This window comes from Caenorhabditis elegans, chromosome IV, assembly GCF_000002985.6.
Source record: "Caenorhabditis elegans chromosome IV".
NCBI classification, from domain to species: domain Eukaryota; kingdom Metazoa; phylum Nematoda; class Chromadorea; order Rhabditida; family Rhabditidae; genus Caenorhabditis; species Caenorhabditis elegans.
Window position 1 is genome coordinate 7,445,340 of NC_003282.8, and position 15,485 is coordinate 7,460,824.

Below are 15,485 nucleotides of genomic sequence, written 5' to 3' on the forward strand. Positions count from 1 at the left end.
ATAAAATCAAATTCGAAGAAAGTACCGAAGAAATGTCAATAGATAGAAGTATTTATATGATGGTTAAGACATGCACGCCTATCACTTATCACTGAACTTTTTTCGGAAATTTTGAATGAAACAGCTGAGTGGGAGGAGGAGAGAAAAGAAATGAGTCACAGAAACAAAACGAGCTAAACTTAGAGTTAGAGGTAAAGTGAGATAAAAAGAGAGAGAATAATGGAAACATTTTAATCTGAAAATTTATTTGCGGAACTTTGATTAACTCCTTTTGCGGACAGAATCGACTACACGAAAGTCGAGACTTCGAAAGTTAATAGTGGACAGGAACAGAGAAAAGTTGGAAAAAAGAACGAAACCAAATGGTTTATTTGTTTATTTTGTGGGTGTCTTAAGGAATAGACAGAAACGACGGTTCTCACAAAAAATATGTTGAAATGAGTCATGAAATGAATCAAAAAACACAAGACAATATACCGGAGACCGGTACGAATGAGGAAGAAAACAAATGCAAATGAGATGAATAGATTCGAAAATGAAAGTGGACAGAGGAGACCTTCTTAACCCAAATTTGAACGATTTTTCATTCTCTCACTTCAGCCCTTTTTATTTTAAAAAATTCTGTCAATCAAAGAAATTGACCTCATTCAAAATGGAAGTCGGGGCTTTAGGTCTTTGAGATTTGTATCAATTGTCTTTTTGATTGAATTTCCGATGGAAATTTGAAAAGCAGGCGGAAATTTGGAAATTAATAGAAAGGGAAACAAATGGAATGTTGATGGATTGCGGAGAAAGTGTGTTGAAAGAATTCGAAGATTTTTGAAAATTTGAACTGTAATTTTGTGAAAGAACGTGAACTGGAAAAAAAGTGAAATTCATATGAAATACGTGGAAGAAAAATTTAAATCGTGGTTTTAAGAAATTCACTCTAACAAAATGTATTTCACAATATTTCTGGCAACAAACAAAGTGATTTGGATCAAAAGTATCACATGTAAATTCAACTTTTAAAGGGTTATAGTTTTCCCTGGAAATTTTTCAGAAATCAAAATGAACGATATTACGATGAAAATTCCGACAGCGAGCAAGCTTTTGAAACTTCCAGAAGACTCAAAAGTCGGGGAAGAAGTTGAAATTCCCATTTGTAACATTCTTGGACTCCACTTGACTGGATTCTGGACGGTTCTGAACACAGCTAACGGAAAATTTGAAATAAGATGTGAGAAGGAAAGTCTGTTTCGTTGGAAATTCTTGGCTCAGATGGACCTTCAGTTTACTGGGGAAGGGAAGGTTATCAACATCAAAAACGAAATTGAGTTCTCTCCAAATGTTAATACGATCATGATTAAATCTATTGATCGAAGATACAATCAGGTGAAACTGAAAATTACTCGAAAGTCATCTTTTGGAATTGCAATCGAAGATTTCATTGATTTTGAAAAGAAGAGCAAGTGGTTGGATGTCCTGATTCGATCTGAAGATGGAAAGAAAATGATATATGCCAATTCTGGAGTAAGTTAAATTGAGTTGTGTTTCAGTTACATAAGTTACTTTTAGATACTTGCTTTGAATTCCCCGATTCTTAAGCAAAAACTGGAAAACAACAAGTTAGCTGAAATTATAATGCCATTTGAATCCTTTGTTTCAATGAAAAAACTAATGAACTTTCTTCATCCTCCTTTCAAAATGGAACGGGAAAATGGTAAGTTTACAATTAACCACAAAACTACAATCATTTGAATTTTCAGTTGAACAAGTTCTGGATCTAGCCTCAAAATGGGAAATGAAGTCGGTTATCACAAAGTATGAGCAATTTCTCATCAAAACACGTTGTCACTGCCAACGATCTTCAATTCAAGATGTCAAATTGGCGGAAAAGTTCAAGATGGCATCCCTTCTTGTAAGTTCTACAAATTTTATTATCGTAAATATATATGTGTTACAGGAAGAAATTATAAATGACGGAGAAACTGATGTTTTTGCTTTACTTGATGGAAATGATTATAGCTCTTGGACTCGTGCAGCAATGTTCGAATTTATTGTTAATGATGAAGATGAGAACACAATTCATGAAAACTGAACACTCGATTGAATTCAGATTTATAAAATAAATAAACTTCATTTTTCAAGATTTTTTGAAGTTTCACAATACATCAAATACGATTCGCCTGCGCAAAAAAAAAAGTAAACGCACAGAAGAGAGAAGAGTCCCGCACAAATAAATATTTATACACGAGGAAATAAAAACATCAAAACTAAAAACGCCGAAACTGAATAAGAGTCAAGAAATTGGAATGACATGAATTCAGTAGACTATAAAGATTCAAATATAATCTGGGGAAAAAAGTTTTAATAAAAATTACAACTGATCATCAGGATTAGCTTTACACTGGGATGAGCATAATAGTTTATGGTTTTTGAGCATGAATCTCTTTTTGAAACTGTGAAATTTTTATGAATTACGTGAAAGAAAAATGGAACTCGAGAAAAAAAATAAATTTACTGAAACAAAATTTATTTCACAATATTATTGCCAGCAAATAAGTGATTTTGATCAAGAATACCACAGGTAAATTCAATTTTTTAAATAGTTTCACAAGCTTTACAACTTTTCAGAAATCAAAATGAATAATATTTCGATGAAAACTCAGACAGTGACCAAGCTTTTCAAACTACCAGAAGATTCAGAAATTGGAAAAAAAGTTCAAATTTCCATTTGTGACATTCTTGGGCTCCACTGGACAGGATTCTGGACGATTTCGTGCACAGCTGAAGGGAGATTTGAAATTAACTGTGAAGAGAAAAACCGGTCCCGTTGGAAATTCTTGGCTCAGGTGGAGCTTCAGTTTACTGGGGAAGGTCAGACTCCAGTTATCAATATCAATAAGGAAATTGAGTTTACTCCAAAATTGAAAATTATGGTTTTTGATCCAATTGATCAGGGATGCAGATACAATAAAGTTAATCTGAAAATTACTCGAAAGTCATCCGTTGGAGTTGCGGTCGACAAGTTCATCGATTTTGAAAAGAAGAACAGTTGGCTGGATGCCCTGATTCGATCAGAAGATGGAAAGAAAATGATGTATGCCAATTCTGGAGTAAGTTAACTCAAGTGATGATTCAAATACACATAACTATTTTTTTAGATACTTGCTTTGAATTCCCCGATTCTTAAACAAAAACTGCAAAACGACAAGAAAGCTCACATTATAATTCCATCTGAGTCCTTTGCTGCTATGGAAAAATTGATGAATTTTCTTCATCCTCCTTATAAAATGGAACGAGAAATTGGTAAACTTACAACTAGACACTGAATCCCAATTTCCTGAATTTCCAGTTGAAGAAGTTCTGGATCTAGCTTCGAAATGGAAAATGGAGTCGGTTCTCACAAAATACGAGCAACTTCTCATCAGAGAACGTTGCAAGTGCCAAGATTCTTCCCTTAAAAATGTCAAACTGGCGGATAAATTCAAGATGAGATCTCTTCTTGTTAGTTTTACTTGACTGTATACATTTTTACATTACTTGAGCTTCAGGAAGACATCCTCTACAACGATACATGCAATGTTTATGATTTACTCGATGGAAACGACTATAGCTCTTGGACTCGTGCAGCAATGTTTGAATTTGTTCTGGAAATGGAGAATGACTATGCTGATGATGACGAATCTGAAAACACACTTTATGGTGTCTTATCAATGGCAGAGTTATTATATCAAAATAAGATTTATAAAATAAATAAACTATTTATTTTTCAAGATTATTTTAAATTTCAGAATACATCAAATTATGCTTCGTCTGCGCAAAAAAAATCAACAGGAAGCGCATGAAAAAAAGAAGAGTCCCGCACAAAACAGAGAAATATACACGAGGAAATAAAATCATCAGAACTAAAAAGCGCGAAAGCTAAATTTTAGTATAATGGTTGAGAAATGGGAATGACATGAATTGAGTAGACTACAAAGAATCAAGTATAATCTGAGGAAAAAATTTTAATAAAAATTACAACTGATCATCCGGATTCGCTGAATTATAATTAGCTTTACACTGGGATGAGCACAATAGTTTATGGTTTTTGAGCATGAATTTCTTTCCGATTAAGTTCATCTTACACTGAACACATTGAAAACATCGTTCCTCGGCGTGCCAGTGAGTTTCATTGTAGTTTAGACGCTTCTCGTCGGGTCCGATTTTTGATTGACACGTGTCGCAGGTCTGAAATTATTTTCCAATCCACACAAAAAGAGTTTTAGTAAAAACAGCTTGAAGGTGTTCTATAAAATTCTATAAAATTCTTTGCTATAAAATATTCTATAAATTTTATATAATTCTGTAAAAGACTAACAAATTTCCACAAAAAATCCAATATCTGAATGGGATCTCTTTGAAAATTCCTTTAAAATTGTTTATGGCGATTCTAAAAATCGATAAATATAGGCCAAATTTGGCTGGAATCTCCAGTTTTGCCAAATTGTTCGAGTATCGATAGGCATAAATAAAAAAATTACCGAAATTGGGTCTTCACAACTGCCACAAGTAGTTGGAAAAAACAAAGGCTTACATTTAAATTTAACATTTTAAACGAAATTTCGAACTACCAAAAAAAATAGAGAAATTTTAATAAGGAAGTAAGAAAATTGGTTGTTTAACACCATTTTGAGTTCATTCGAGTAATAAAAATTGAACTACTCCATTTTTGAACCCATTTGTTTTTTAGTTTAAAATGCTCACCTTTGCGAAATGTTTGAGATAACAATCCAAGCAGAATGGATTTTCATCTCTTGTCATATACCTCGATCCTCCTAATTTAAAATCACACTTATAACAGGCAAAATGATCAAAATGCCATGATTTCTCTTCGGCAAATGTGTACTCGTTGGCGAAGATGAGCTGAAACATGAATTTAAAAAAAATATCAAAACTACAAAGTACCTCATCACATCCCGCACATCTTGGATAAAGTTGATCAGCATAATGTCTACCACAGTAATATTTATTTTTGTAGAAGAAATAAATATTGTCAACCAATAATTGACGACATGTTTCACAACGGAAACAATTCGGATGATATGTATCAGTTGTTGAATGATGATGACATTCTACCCCAATATCACCAGTTTCCATCATTTCATTACAATCCTTGCAATCTGTTTCTCCAATTTTTAATCCTTTCAATGCGGCAGTCATTGACTTTTCAAACTCATTTGTATTCTCATTGTCTCCATAATTATCAGAATCTTTTCCGATTTCTACGACTCTTCCAACTCCAATCACATTATTTCGAACATTTTCCACAAAGTTTTGAAGAGTTTTCACATCTTTTTCTTCCACAAATCGCGCATCTTCAACATTACAATCATAAAGCGGGAGCTGAAATTATACAAATTCAAATGTTTTAGACTCTAAAACTGGTATACCTGGAACTGTAGTCTTGACTTTCTGTTCTGTTCTCCTTTTGAGCCAACAAGGGGCCGCTCGTCTTCTGGAAGGGCTTTCATGTATCGAGAAACTAGGTTTTTGTCTGGAAGTGGTGCCCACGCATACTGGACGTTTTCCTGAAAAATTTTAAAATTTAAATTATATCTCATATTTTTTTAATTAGTATCAAAACTTATTTTCATAAGTCAGAATAAAGTTGAACTAAAATAACTAACCTTATTGTTAGAACCTCCTCTTTCTGATTCTGAATCACTTGATGCCATTTTATAATTATAAACTGCTGTTGGCTGAGATCTTGTTGACATCATATTGTTTTCTTTCGTTTCATTTTGTTCATTTGGTTTATACATTCCCGGTTTCGTGAGCACTTTTTCGAAATGTTCTCGTGCTCCAAATAACCGTCCAATTACAATTTGTGCGTGATCAAATTCATTCGGCAAAACGACATCATGCTCATCCATTCGACATCCACAATTTTTGCACATTTTCCTCCAAAAATGTAGATCAAGTCCTTCGCATCTACAAGTCGGTAAATTTCTGCATTGTGAGCCCTGGCCAATATCGTGTGCAAGAATGTGTTGCTTTCCGAGTCCCAGCTTGAAAATTTGAGGATTCGCTCCGAAGCACGGCTTCTCGTCCACAACGGGAGACGTGACGTCGGTCATTACTGAAATTAATTGGCATTTAACGCTTTATTGTTTGCAAGTACTAAAAAATCAGAAATTCGTAGTAAAGTGAGAAAAATTGTGCAAAGGGAAGAGGAATAAATTAATAATTTATTGGATCAGTCTTTGTCTTTTTCTAACAACCTCAAGCTTCTCAACACCTTTTTATTGCTTTAGTATAGCCATAAAATTTGATAAAATGTTGAAAATATTGAAGTTGAAACAAAATGTTGCATCTATAAAGCATAGAGTGAGAACGACGGAGATGGCAATAAAAATACAATTTCGATGAATGGAGCAAACATTGATTTTGTCTATATATGTGCGTGTGAGAGTTTTCATATGTGTGAGCACCAAAGCAAAGGCAAACAAGAAAATTTGTGTGAAATTTCGAAAAAAAACATCTGTTCGGTTCATGGTTCTTAAAATAAAAAGCATTCAAAATAATTAAACCGGGAAAATGGGTGTTTCCGGTTGATAAGAAATATTTCGATAATGCAGTGGAGGTGTGTGAATGGAATGTGAATGAATGGATTTTCAATAAAACAAATGAGTCATACAAAGTGGCAGGTGTCATTTTAAAATAGGTAAGAAACATCAAATGAAACATTTTATAGAAACATTTCTCATTGAAATTCAATAATTGTATTTTGAGAAGTAAACTAAAATAAAATTACACAAAAAAATTTTTACCTGCACAAGTTCAGATTATGGACATAAAATATATATCGAAAACTAAAAACTTGTTCTACACACTTGACTTGACTTCTATGAATACTGAAATATACAATATCTAGGAATTAGAATCAATAGAATTTGAAATGCAAACAATAACAGGTATCCCTCTTCAAATCCTTTCGCACTAATCTCTATATTGGCTAACATGATCATGACTGTCTACTTATTGGTAATCCTTCAAGTTTTCACGTCATTTTAAAAAATCACCGCATTTACCAGAAAAAACTTGTTTCTAGACTTTGAGAAAAAGGAAACGGAACACATGAGACATCTCGCTGACCAAAAAAACCAGAAAAAGGGGGAGTAATGACGCCGTTCGAGCGTCCTCTGTTCTTCCAAAAAATGGATATATGTGACTGTGTCTTCGTCTCTTCAACTCTAACACTCTCTAAACTTGAAACATTCTCCCTTATCGCCAACTAATATATGCAAAAGCTTGCTGCACTGGCACCTGGGGCCTTGTATGGATTGGGAGAATACTTGTAGTTGAGTAAAAGCATGTAAGATGAAGAGACGCAGTAAATTGAAAAGTGAGCTGATTAAGAAATAGTGAAGAAAGAAAAAGGAGTGAGAAGAATTGGAAAAGGCGGCAAAAAGTAATTAACGATTCGAACTTGGACGTACTCAACGTCGCATGCAACGGAAAATGAAGGCACTGAACCCAAAGAGACAAACGAAGATTACGAATTCATGAAAATGAGGTTTTGGAAGAAAATGGACGTCGCCACAACAACTTAGCAGTTCCAGATCGTAAAAGTAATGGAATAGTACTAGTTGAGTGGGTAGAAATAAGTGAGATAGAATGGAAAAGAAAGGGTTAAGTAGATAGATTTTGGAAAGTGGAAATGAATTATTCAATTAGAAGGGAGCAGCAAATAGCTCCTTTTTTGAAATGACGTGAGTAACCTTAATCTCTAAAAAAAAACTGCGAGATATAATATCAAAATTTTTAATTTGAAAAATTCATTAAAGAATTCATATATGTTTCTAGTCACAATAAATTATAAACAACCCATGGAAACCCGCGAAAAAAATTAGAAAAAAGTATTGCAGTGTATGACAGAAGAAATATAAACATATGGAGGGCGTCAAAAGGGTCATGTCACTCACTCCCTATCTCGTCTTACTCTTGACAAAAACTCATTTTGACCTCGAAATGCAATACGAGTGTCTCCTAATCCGAGCTCAAGCACGCAGAGAAACAAAAAAGGAGAAAAGAGCTGAGAAGAAACAAAAGAGAATTCTGTTTCTTGCTATAATTCACTCTCCCTCCGTTTTTTTTTGTCTTTTCTCGCTTCTCCTCATGGGAATCGAACACAAAAGTAAGGTTTTTGCAAGAAGTTGGAAGAAAACGAGAAAAAAAAACGAAAGCAGACGAAGCTTTTGGACAAGTCCGAAGAGTCAACAGACAGTGACACCGATTCAATTCGGATTAGGTGAATAGAGGAAATGTTTGATTGTCGTAAAAAGAGGAAAAAGGAGAGAAAAGAATGGGTGCAGCAATGAAACTAACGGAAACGTGCTCAATTGCCCAGAAGAAACATACAAGGATGATGTTCTGACGTCTTCCTATTTTCTCCCAAACGCACTAAAACTACTGCATTGAAGCGGAGCTCTCGCCGCGCGAGCCCCAACATTATAGACGCTTTTGGTGTCTGCGTCTTTCTAGAGCCAAGAAAAACGGAATTCGTCTTCCAAATTCCAATTCTAAATTTTCGTGCAAAAGAAATGGAAGGATGTAAGAGAAGAAGAAGAAGCAATTTTTCGGATTCGATTTGAGAACGAAATTGGTTGACGTGAAGGAGGTGGGATGCATTAGGGAATTGGTCTGAGAGTGACAAGAAGTGAATGAATTGGAAAAAGAATAAGATGTCATTGAATGAGCAAGCAGTGGTGAACTCTTTGACTAATATGTACTAGGATTTTGAAAATGTCAGCTTTGGATTAGCATTTGAAGTTATTTGAAGATGGATACATCCTTTGAATGTCATGTTAGCAAAGCTAAAAAATATTGTCCCTAATCAAATTTGGGGTATCAAAACTCAGGAAGCTACCACGATTCTTCTATTTGTATTGAATTTTTCACACTTTTACAATGTGCAGCTCAGTTAAATTAATTAGTTCCAATTTTTTAACTGTAATTTAAAAACTATTATATAGGTGACAGTGAAACAATTATTTTCACAGTTGGCAAGACAACACAAAAGATAACCGATCTTTGAGCTCCCAAAAATGAGCAATGACGTGCAAAACTAATAAAGGTAATATGATATTTCAATAAAATTTTAACACACCCATTTTAGATTCGAGAGTTGATTTATTTAATAACTTCAATGAAAAAACTTTATTTTTACAATGGCATTTGTGTAAAACATACAGTCTGAAAAATTTACAGCATAGGCATTGCAACATGCTCTGACAAAAAGTAGTAGGCAGCTGGTAAAAGTCTGCTTTCTCTGATATTATATTACAAGGTCACTGTTTTTATAAACACGTAAGTCTTGCTTATACTTGATTTTTTTTTATGTGTCAAAAATTAGTTTTTATTTCACACATAAGAAATTTTTCAAAAATGGGAAATGGGTAAATCGATAATGAACAAAAAGTTTAGAATAAGAACAACATTCATTTGATTTTTGATCGTCACACGGCTAGATTCACTTTGAAGGTAACGAATTTGATTCTGAGATACCAAAATTAACAAAAAAATTCAAAAAAAAATTTCCAATGCTTATTGAAAGCGTATCTAGTGATATGACAATTGAAAACCGAAAGTTAGGTCAGTGAATATTCAATTATGCAATGTTTACCGGATCATAGTGACCTCGAAAGCCGAGTGTGTTCGAATTCGGAAGAGAAGGCGATGAAGATGCGAACATATGATAAGGGTAGTCATCTGGTGACAGACGTATTCGAGATATGTGAAAATGAAATAAGAGAAGACGAGGTAAATGAGAGTAGGTGTGAAGTGGCAACATATGTGTGAACAGATAGAATGGACCACCTTAATTGACACGGTTGATGAGGCAAGTGAGGGTATGGAAAGAGAGAGTGAGGTCGTAAAGGTGACGGAAGTAGAAACAATACGGGTATGTAGAACAATATGAACTAGCTATGGAGGGAATGAATAGGTGTGTGTATGTGTGCACCTTTTTTGTTTTACAAATATACTTCCAAGTTTATTTATGCATTCTTACAAGGTGTTATGTGTACATTTTTTATTGAAAAAGTTCAATGAAGCTATTGCAGTCTCCGGAAAAACATGTGTCGGACTCTACGAGATTTGACGTGGAACATCGCAGGAAACTTCCATCCTGTTTGTGACGTCATACATTTTTATTCCAACGATTTGGAGAGAATTTTGAAATATTTTCCTTGAATTCACAGTTAACTGTTGCAGTCTATAACACAAAACAGTCTCCTGCGTGGGTGCACATTTTTCGTGAGAGCCTGTCGAAGTTCGGCGTAATTTTTTTTGTTGATGTTTCCAGTTTCTTCTTGCAGGTCTCTTAGAATTTCAAAGTTTTTATACAGATAAATTTCGGAATTCGCAGAATTCACGACCAAGTAAACATATCGTGTAAATGGAATGGAACTCGTTGATAATGTCTCTATGATGCTAATTTATTCTATTTGTACTTCATGCTTCGTTTAGGTATGTACACACATTTGGAGGATCCTTCATTTCTTTTAGATTCGTTTAAACCGCCCAAAGTTGTCCTATACGGTTTGGAAAACATCACAAATGTTATCAAATTCTCTTTTTATTACATGTATCATTTTAGTTATATCATTTTAGAGCATCTAAATCGGTAGTAATTACGTTTAATTTTTGTTTATTCCAGTAGATGGGTAATTTTTTTTTTACTTTTTTAAAAAGTTGTTTCTTCTACTTTGCAATATGACATATCAAGTCATAAGTCTATTTAACTTTTAAACTGAATTTTACTGGTAATAAATTTTATTTCTAGAAAGTTAAATAAATTCAATTCAATTTAAATATCCCGGAAAATTGGTACATATCACTGCATTTAGTATGGTTTGGAATGTGTTCATTTTGAACCTCACCAGTTTTATATTCTTGACACAATCTCTTTACTATTAAATTCTATCTAGGACAAATGACCATTTTACAGCTTTCGTTCTCTCCTTTATTCCCTCATTTTTTCTTCGTTTCTTTTCAATTTGTTTCCATCTGTTGAAATCTAGCTTTCTCCCTCCAACAACCACCAGAATGACCATTCCGTTCTCATTTTCTCCAAAAAACGCGCGATCGTTCACACCTGCTCAAATTGCGAACCGGCGCCAGGTGCGTCCTGAGTCACTTCGACGACACAAAAGAGAAAATGCAAATACACGAGTGTCCACCACCACAACCATCCCAACCCAATTGTCGGTATTCCTTTTTCTTACCCAATTCATTTCCGTACCCCATAACCTCTAAGTGACTTATTCATTTTCATTCGCTGTAAATTTGGTGGGTGTCACCCTCCTCTGTTATCTCATTTTGAACTCATTTATCACCGTTACAAGTTGTATAAATATTTATTCTGACCGCAATATTTCAGACTCGTTCCTGAAATTCTCCGATTCTTGACAAGCGTTGTCTTCATGCTTTCTTTCATTGTTTTTGCTCTTGCATTTGCTGCAAGTTCAGCTCTTACTATTGTACCATTGAGCTCTGCTGATGCTAATGGAGCAGCGTATAGAGTGAATACTACATCAAGGATCTATATTGTTTCTAATAGCCCTCAAGATGTTCTTCAAAGAATCACAATCAAAACCGACTTGGGATCCAATGCTAAGTAGGTTTCTGTTGCGTTTTACAAGTGTTGACTCAATACCTTTCAAGTCAAATTTTATCCTTCAATCTAAAAAACATTATATAATTTTTGCAGTGCCTACACATTATCTGTTCCACAAGCTGATGGATCCTTGACGCCATTGATTCCAAGTCAAAATTCCGATTTACTGAGTGTTGAGGTAACTGGAACCAACGATGCTACTGGATGGCTTTACATTGATTCTATTACACCAAATCTCAATGTTTTCCCAATCTTGGAAAACAGTTCAATCAGCTTCAAACAAGGAACAAATGTTTTCTTTAAAATGAGCTCTCCAGCAGGAAAAATCCCAGTCGCTCAGAACGTAGTGATTGGTAAAAATCAAGTACTTAATGGATTCGTGGGATTACCCGACTCGAAAGACATGGTTCAATTCTTTGACAGTGATTCTATTGAAGGGTGAGAAAATCATTTTCCTTTGAGGCTTTTAATTAAATTTGGTTTTTCAGATTGACCAACTATGATCAACTTGAGCTTCCAATGGACATGTTCCATTTCACGTCTAACAGTGCTGATATAAAATATGAAATCACATATGCAGCTAGAAAGGGAATTACGATAGGATCATCTGGACTTTTGATGACTGATTCATTCCCAACTGGAACCTTTGGAACCAATGACTATGATCTTAATAATTCAAAGGGTGTCAATGTTGATTCGATTTTCATTGTAAGTTGTCTGTCGATTATCTTTCCAAGGTATTTTAACAATTACTTTTTTAGCCAAGAGTTGACAAAACCCATGTTTACGCTGGAAACATCACTGTCTTCATGACCCCAGCTACACAAGATCCAACCGTTTTCCCAATGTTCTCTAATGCTGATGCAAATTACACATCAAACAGTCCAATGAGTCGAATTGTTGTGGAAGCTGATGGACCATATTCAATTCAGTATTTCTTGAGAGATACTTCAATCACATCTCCATCTCCAGTCGAATCAACCACCAAAACTTCCAGCATTCCACAGATTATTGCATCTCTTCTTGTGGCCGCCGTCTTGAGATTTTAATTTTTTGAAACCCTGTAACTATTGTTTCTTTTTGTATTTGAATATTTCATAACGGGTTATGGTCGTTCGCTATAATAAAATTGTAAAATGTCATTAGTTTTGAAAGACATTTCCAAATATTTGAAGAATAGAAAACTTAATTGTTGACTGTACATAGTCGCTCTGGCAAAAACAAATAGAAAAACTCGGTTTATTTTTATTGATTTACTTTTGATTTGAGTTGTAATCAAAAAATTGTTCAAATATTTATGTGCTCCCAATGAAGTTACAAAAAACTTACTATTAAAATTAAGAAAGGTGGGCCCAATCTAAATATGTGAACATATCGGGTTTTCTGAAACTCGTCAAAAATACCGGAAAAAAGTGTTCAATCAAATGTTTTCATGCTTTTATGAATGACATAATTCTCTTGCCACGTATGTAGCAAAAAGTTTATTTATTTCAAATGTTTTATATTATTACTCAACAAGCAAAAAAGAATTTGATTAATTGAATGCTGCTAAATAAATAAATAGTAACCCTATATTTAACTGATAGTGAATTAAACTTGTCATCTCATTTTGCCCGATTTTGATGGACAAAATGAAATCAAATATTTTTCTTCATTTAGAAATTTAATGAGAAAATTCTAAAATTGTTATTCTACCATTTCTAAAAATGTTTAAAAACTTCAACTAATAGTAAGTGTGTTATTACCAGACCGTCTTATGAGTACTGAAGGATTGTCGGATCCACAGTAATCCTACAGTACTCCTACAGTAAGGTTAGCAGATCCGGTAAATTTTAAAATTCGTCGTTTTAGTCCGATTTTTATTATTGTAATTAATGAAAATGTGTGATTTCTTGATTGTAAACATCAGAAAAAGAACAAGTAAAAAGGGTGCACTGTAATTCATTTGGCCGTACATTCTCGTTTTTTCATGAGCTAAATGAAATTAAATATAAACAATACAAAACATGAAATACCAGAATGAATGACATTTGTAGATTTCGTAGTAGTTATTAATGGTTGATTTGTTGTAGCCTCCAAATTTGTGGTTGTTGTATTTAAATGATACTGGATAGCAAATGAACCGATTGAACTAATTTCTACACTATTTATACTACTTGATGCTACCATTTTTCCATTCAAACCAGATGGAAACCTGGATAAGTTTATGAAATATTATTTTAAATATCATTACTTACGAGCTTCCTTGCTCTGTTCCAGATGCAAACTTCACAATAATATTTGTGTCGTATGATTCATACCTATTGAAGAGAGGCTAAAAATAAAAAATAAAAGTTGCTATTAAATCAAACTGCCTACGCACATTCATTGTTAACGATACATCTTGATTTCCAACACGATTAACGTTATAGGTTACGTCAGTCTGTTTCATTGAATATGGAAATCCTGAAGTCATAACAAGCCCAGCAGATTGAAGGGTTGTAGTTGCTGAAATAAAAAACTGATGACTTTTATATTTTGCAAAACTAGAATTACCTTGTCCAAACCCAACAGTGTAGCTGACTCCGGTTGAAATTGGGTCCATCGTAAAAGTATCAATTGGAAGATCCAACTGCTGATAGAAGTTCACACTGAAATTTAATAAACATTATTGAAAGGTTTGGTGAACATTCAATGACAGGTGCATCTAAAAAAAACTCACTTATCATAAAGCTCACTATTGAAAAATTGATAAGGTAGTGGATTTGCCTGTTCACCATTTTGTTGAGCTGGAGATCCTGAATATGCTCTCAAAAATCCATCGTTTTGATGATCAATCTTCAAATTTGTAATAGTCATTATTTTCCCATTGGGAGCATCAACTTGAAAAAATACATTCCTTCCACTTTTAAATTGAATTAAACTTTTCTCGAAAACTGGGAAAACATTCAAATCTTGAGAAATTCCGTCATGATAAATAGATAACGATGCTTGGTTTCCTTCTGGTTTTGTTAAGATTACTGTATCAGCTACAGAAAATTGAAGTGGGTTTAGTGATCCATCAATTGAAGGTATAGAATATGAATATGCACTGGAAATTAGTATATAATGATGAAGTTCTAATTAAATACTCACTTAGAATTAATATTACTTCCAGCTGCCTTCACTGTAATTTGTTTTAAATCAGCTTCATTTCCATTAGTAAGAAAATAGAGTCTTGATCCACTTTTTACAGGAATTTCTGTTATTTTACTGTCCAGAATATGAATCTTAGAATTAACTAAAACTAATAATATGCTTATGCAAAAAATAACCAAGGTTTGCATGACAAATCGTTACAAAAAAGGAAAAGCACGGAAAGAATCTGTCTGAAATTATTTCGCCGATAAAAATACCAATTTTATAGTCAAACTTTGCGGCGTTTGCTTGTCTGTGAGTCAGTTCGCTCACAGATTGAAAGTTTGAAAGGGGAATTGATGATAATAAGAACTGTATTAGATTGTGGTATGATTTCGTAGATTTCTGACTTCCATATGTTATGCTGACTTTTACAACAATTATCTGGAACTTTAGCAAGTTTAATCAGCAGAGGTTTCATATACAGGGTGGGGAATAAATATAGCGCCGCATTCAGGACGGTGTAAAAACTTCAAATCGAAAGATTTTTTCATAAAAATCTACCAGAATGTTTATTAAGCAATTACAAAAACATATCAATAACAGTTTTGAAATATCCCTCCTTTTGATTTGATAACGGCCAAAGTCCCTTCGGGTGTGAGTCGACGACGGCACGGAGGTAGTTGACGTCTAGATTGTCCCATGCAGCTGTCAAGGCTATCTTCAGGGAATTCATCTCGGC

The 15,485-nt window shown here is 33.9% G+C and overlaps 5 protein-coding genes and 4 non-coding genes across 9 annotated transcripts; 6 read left to right on the forward strand and 3 right to left on the reverse strand.

The window, feature by feature from the left end:
* The first annotated feature begins 29 nt into the window (after positions 1-29).
* On the forward strand, positions 30-165 carry B0496.13. Its single transcript, NR_056198.1, has one exon. It is a non-coding gene; the product is annotated as an Unclassified non-coding RNA B0496.13 (non-coding RNA).
* A 790-nt stretch (positions 166-955) lies between these two features.
* On the forward strand, positions 956-2,127 carry B0496.1 (BTB domain-containing protein). The gene is made up of 5 exons (NM_068787.3): positions 956-994; positions 1,043-1,512; positions 1,558-1,702; positions 1,749-1,900; positions 1,946-2,127. Exons 2-5 carry the CDS (start codon positions 1,051-1,053, stop codon positions 2,078-2,080), a joined length of 894 nt encoding a protein of 297 aa, NP_501188.1. The 5' UTR covers positions 956-994; positions 1,043-1,050; the 3' UTR covers positions 2,081-2,127.
* Positions 2,128-2,516: 389 nt separating this feature from the next.
* B0496.2 (BTB domain-containing protein) lies at positions 2,517-3,830 on the forward strand (the record flags this gene model as incomplete). The annotated part of the gene is made up of 5 exons (NM_068788.3): positions 2,517-2,569; positions 2,617-3,098; positions 3,147-3,291; positions 3,338-3,489; positions 3,537-3,830. Exons 2-5 carry the CDS (start codon positions 2,625-2,627, stop codon positions 3,828-3,830), a joined length of 1,065 nt encoding a protein of 354 aa, NP_501189.2. The 5' UTR covers positions 2,517-2,569; positions 2,617-2,624.
* tes-1 (uncharacterized protein) lies at positions 3,727-6,106 on the reverse strand. Its single transcript, NM_068789.6, has 5 exons — positions 5,655-6,106; positions 5,418-5,555; positions 4,933-5,370; positions 4,732-4,890; positions 3,727-4,215 (listed from the first exon to the last, which is right to left on the reverse strand). Exons 1-5 carry the CDS (start codon positions 6,102-6,104, stop codon positions 4,003-4,005), a joined length of 1,398 nt encoding a protein of 465 aa, NP_501190.1. The 5' UTR covers positions 6,105-6,106; the 3' UTR covers positions 3,727-4,002.
* Positions 6,107-6,286: 180 nt separating this feature from the next.
* B0496.14 lies at positions 6,287-6,431 on the forward strand. The gene has a single exon (NR_056199.1). It is a non-coding gene; the product is annotated as an Unclassified non-coding RNA B0496.14 (non-coding RNA).
* Positions 6,432-8,084: 1,653 nt separating this feature from the next.
* On the reverse strand, positions 8,085-8,228 carry B0496.18. The gene has a single exon (NR_056200.1). It is a non-coding gene; the product is annotated as an Unclassified non-coding RNA B0496.18 (non-coding RNA).
* B0496.16 lies at positions 8,158-8,299 on the forward strand. Its single transcript, NR_056201.1, has one exon. It is a non-coding gene; the product is annotated as an Unclassified non-coding RNA B0496.16 (non-coding RNA).
* A 2,886-nt stretch (positions 8,300-11,185) lies between these two features.
* Positions 11,186-12,875, forward strand: F13B6.1 (Peptidase A1 domain-containing protein). Its single transcript, NM_068790.2, has 5 exons — positions 11,186-11,319; positions 11,411-11,647; positions 11,741-12,085; positions 12,136-12,355; positions 12,409-12,875. The coding sequence occupies exons 2-5, from the start codon at positions 11,454-11,456 to the stop codon at positions 12,694-12,696; spliced, it is 1,047 nt and encodes a 348-aa protein (NP_501191.1). The 5' UTR covers positions 11,186-11,319; positions 11,411-11,453; the 3' UTR covers positions 12,697-12,875.
* A 621-nt stretch (positions 12,876-13,496) lies between these two features.
* F13B6.2 (CUB_2 domain-containing protein) lies at positions 13,497-15,085 on the reverse strand. The gene is made up of 6 exons (NM_068791.5): positions 14,762-15,085; positions 14,349-14,717; positions 14,183-14,277; positions 14,010-14,134; positions 13,885-13,961; positions 13,497-13,841 (listed from the first exon to the last, which is right to left on the reverse strand). The coding sequence occupies exons 1-6, from the start codon at positions 14,950-14,952 to the stop codon at positions 13,622-13,624; spliced, it is 1,077 nt and encodes a 358-aa protein (NP_501192.2). The 5' UTR covers positions 14,953-15,085; the 3' UTR covers positions 13,497-13,621.
* Between the last annotated feature and the right edge of the window lie 400 nt (positions 15,086-15,485).

Coding starts and splice junctions, on each gene's coding strand:
- B0496.1 (NM_068787.3), top strand. CDS start 1,051: ATGAACGATATTACGATGAAAATTCCGACAGCGAGCAAGCTTTTGAAA. Junction 1,513..1,557: donor TGATATATGCCAATTCTGGA/GTAAGTTAAATT, acceptor AGTTACTTTTAG/ATACTTGCTTTGAATTCCCC. Junction 1,901..1,945: donor TCAAGATGGCATCCCTTCTT/GTAAGTTCTACA, acceptor TATGTGTTACAG/GAAGAAATTATAAATGACGG.
- tes-1 (NM_068789.6), bottom strand. CDS start 6,104: ATGACCGACGTCACGTCTCCCGTTGTGGACGAGAAGCCGTGCTTCGGA. Junction 4,891..4,932: donor GATGTGCGGGATGTGATGAG/GTACTTTGTAGT, acceptor TTCATGTTTCAG/CTCATCTTCGCCAACGAGTA. Junction 4,216..4,731: donor ATCTCAAACATTTCGCAAAG/GTGAGCATTTTA, acceptor AAATAATTTCAG/ACCTGCGACACGTGTCAATC.
- F13B6.1 (NM_068790.2), top strand. CDS start 11,454: ATGCTTTCTTTCATTGTTTTTGCTCTTGCATTTGCTGCAAGTTCAGCT. Junction 11,648..11,740: donor GACTTGGGATCCAATGCTAA/GTAGGTTTCTGT, acceptor TAATTTTTGCAG/TGCCTACACATTATCTGTTC. Junction 12,086..12,135: donor GACAGTGATTCTATTGAAGG/GTGAGAAAATCA, acceptor TTGGTTTTTCAG/ATTGACCAACTATGATCAAC.
- F13B6.2 (NM_068791.5), bottom strand. CDS start 14,952: ATGCAAACCTTGGTTATTTTTTGCATAAGCATATTATTAGTTTTAGTT. Junction 14,718..14,761: donor GGAAGTAATATTAATTCTAA/GTGAGTATTTAA, acceptor ACTAATTTCCAG/TGCATATTCATATTCTATAC. Junction 14,135..14,182: donor CACTGTTGGGTTTGGACAAG/GTAATTCTAGTT, acceptor TTTTTATTTCAG/CAACTACAACCCTTCAATCT.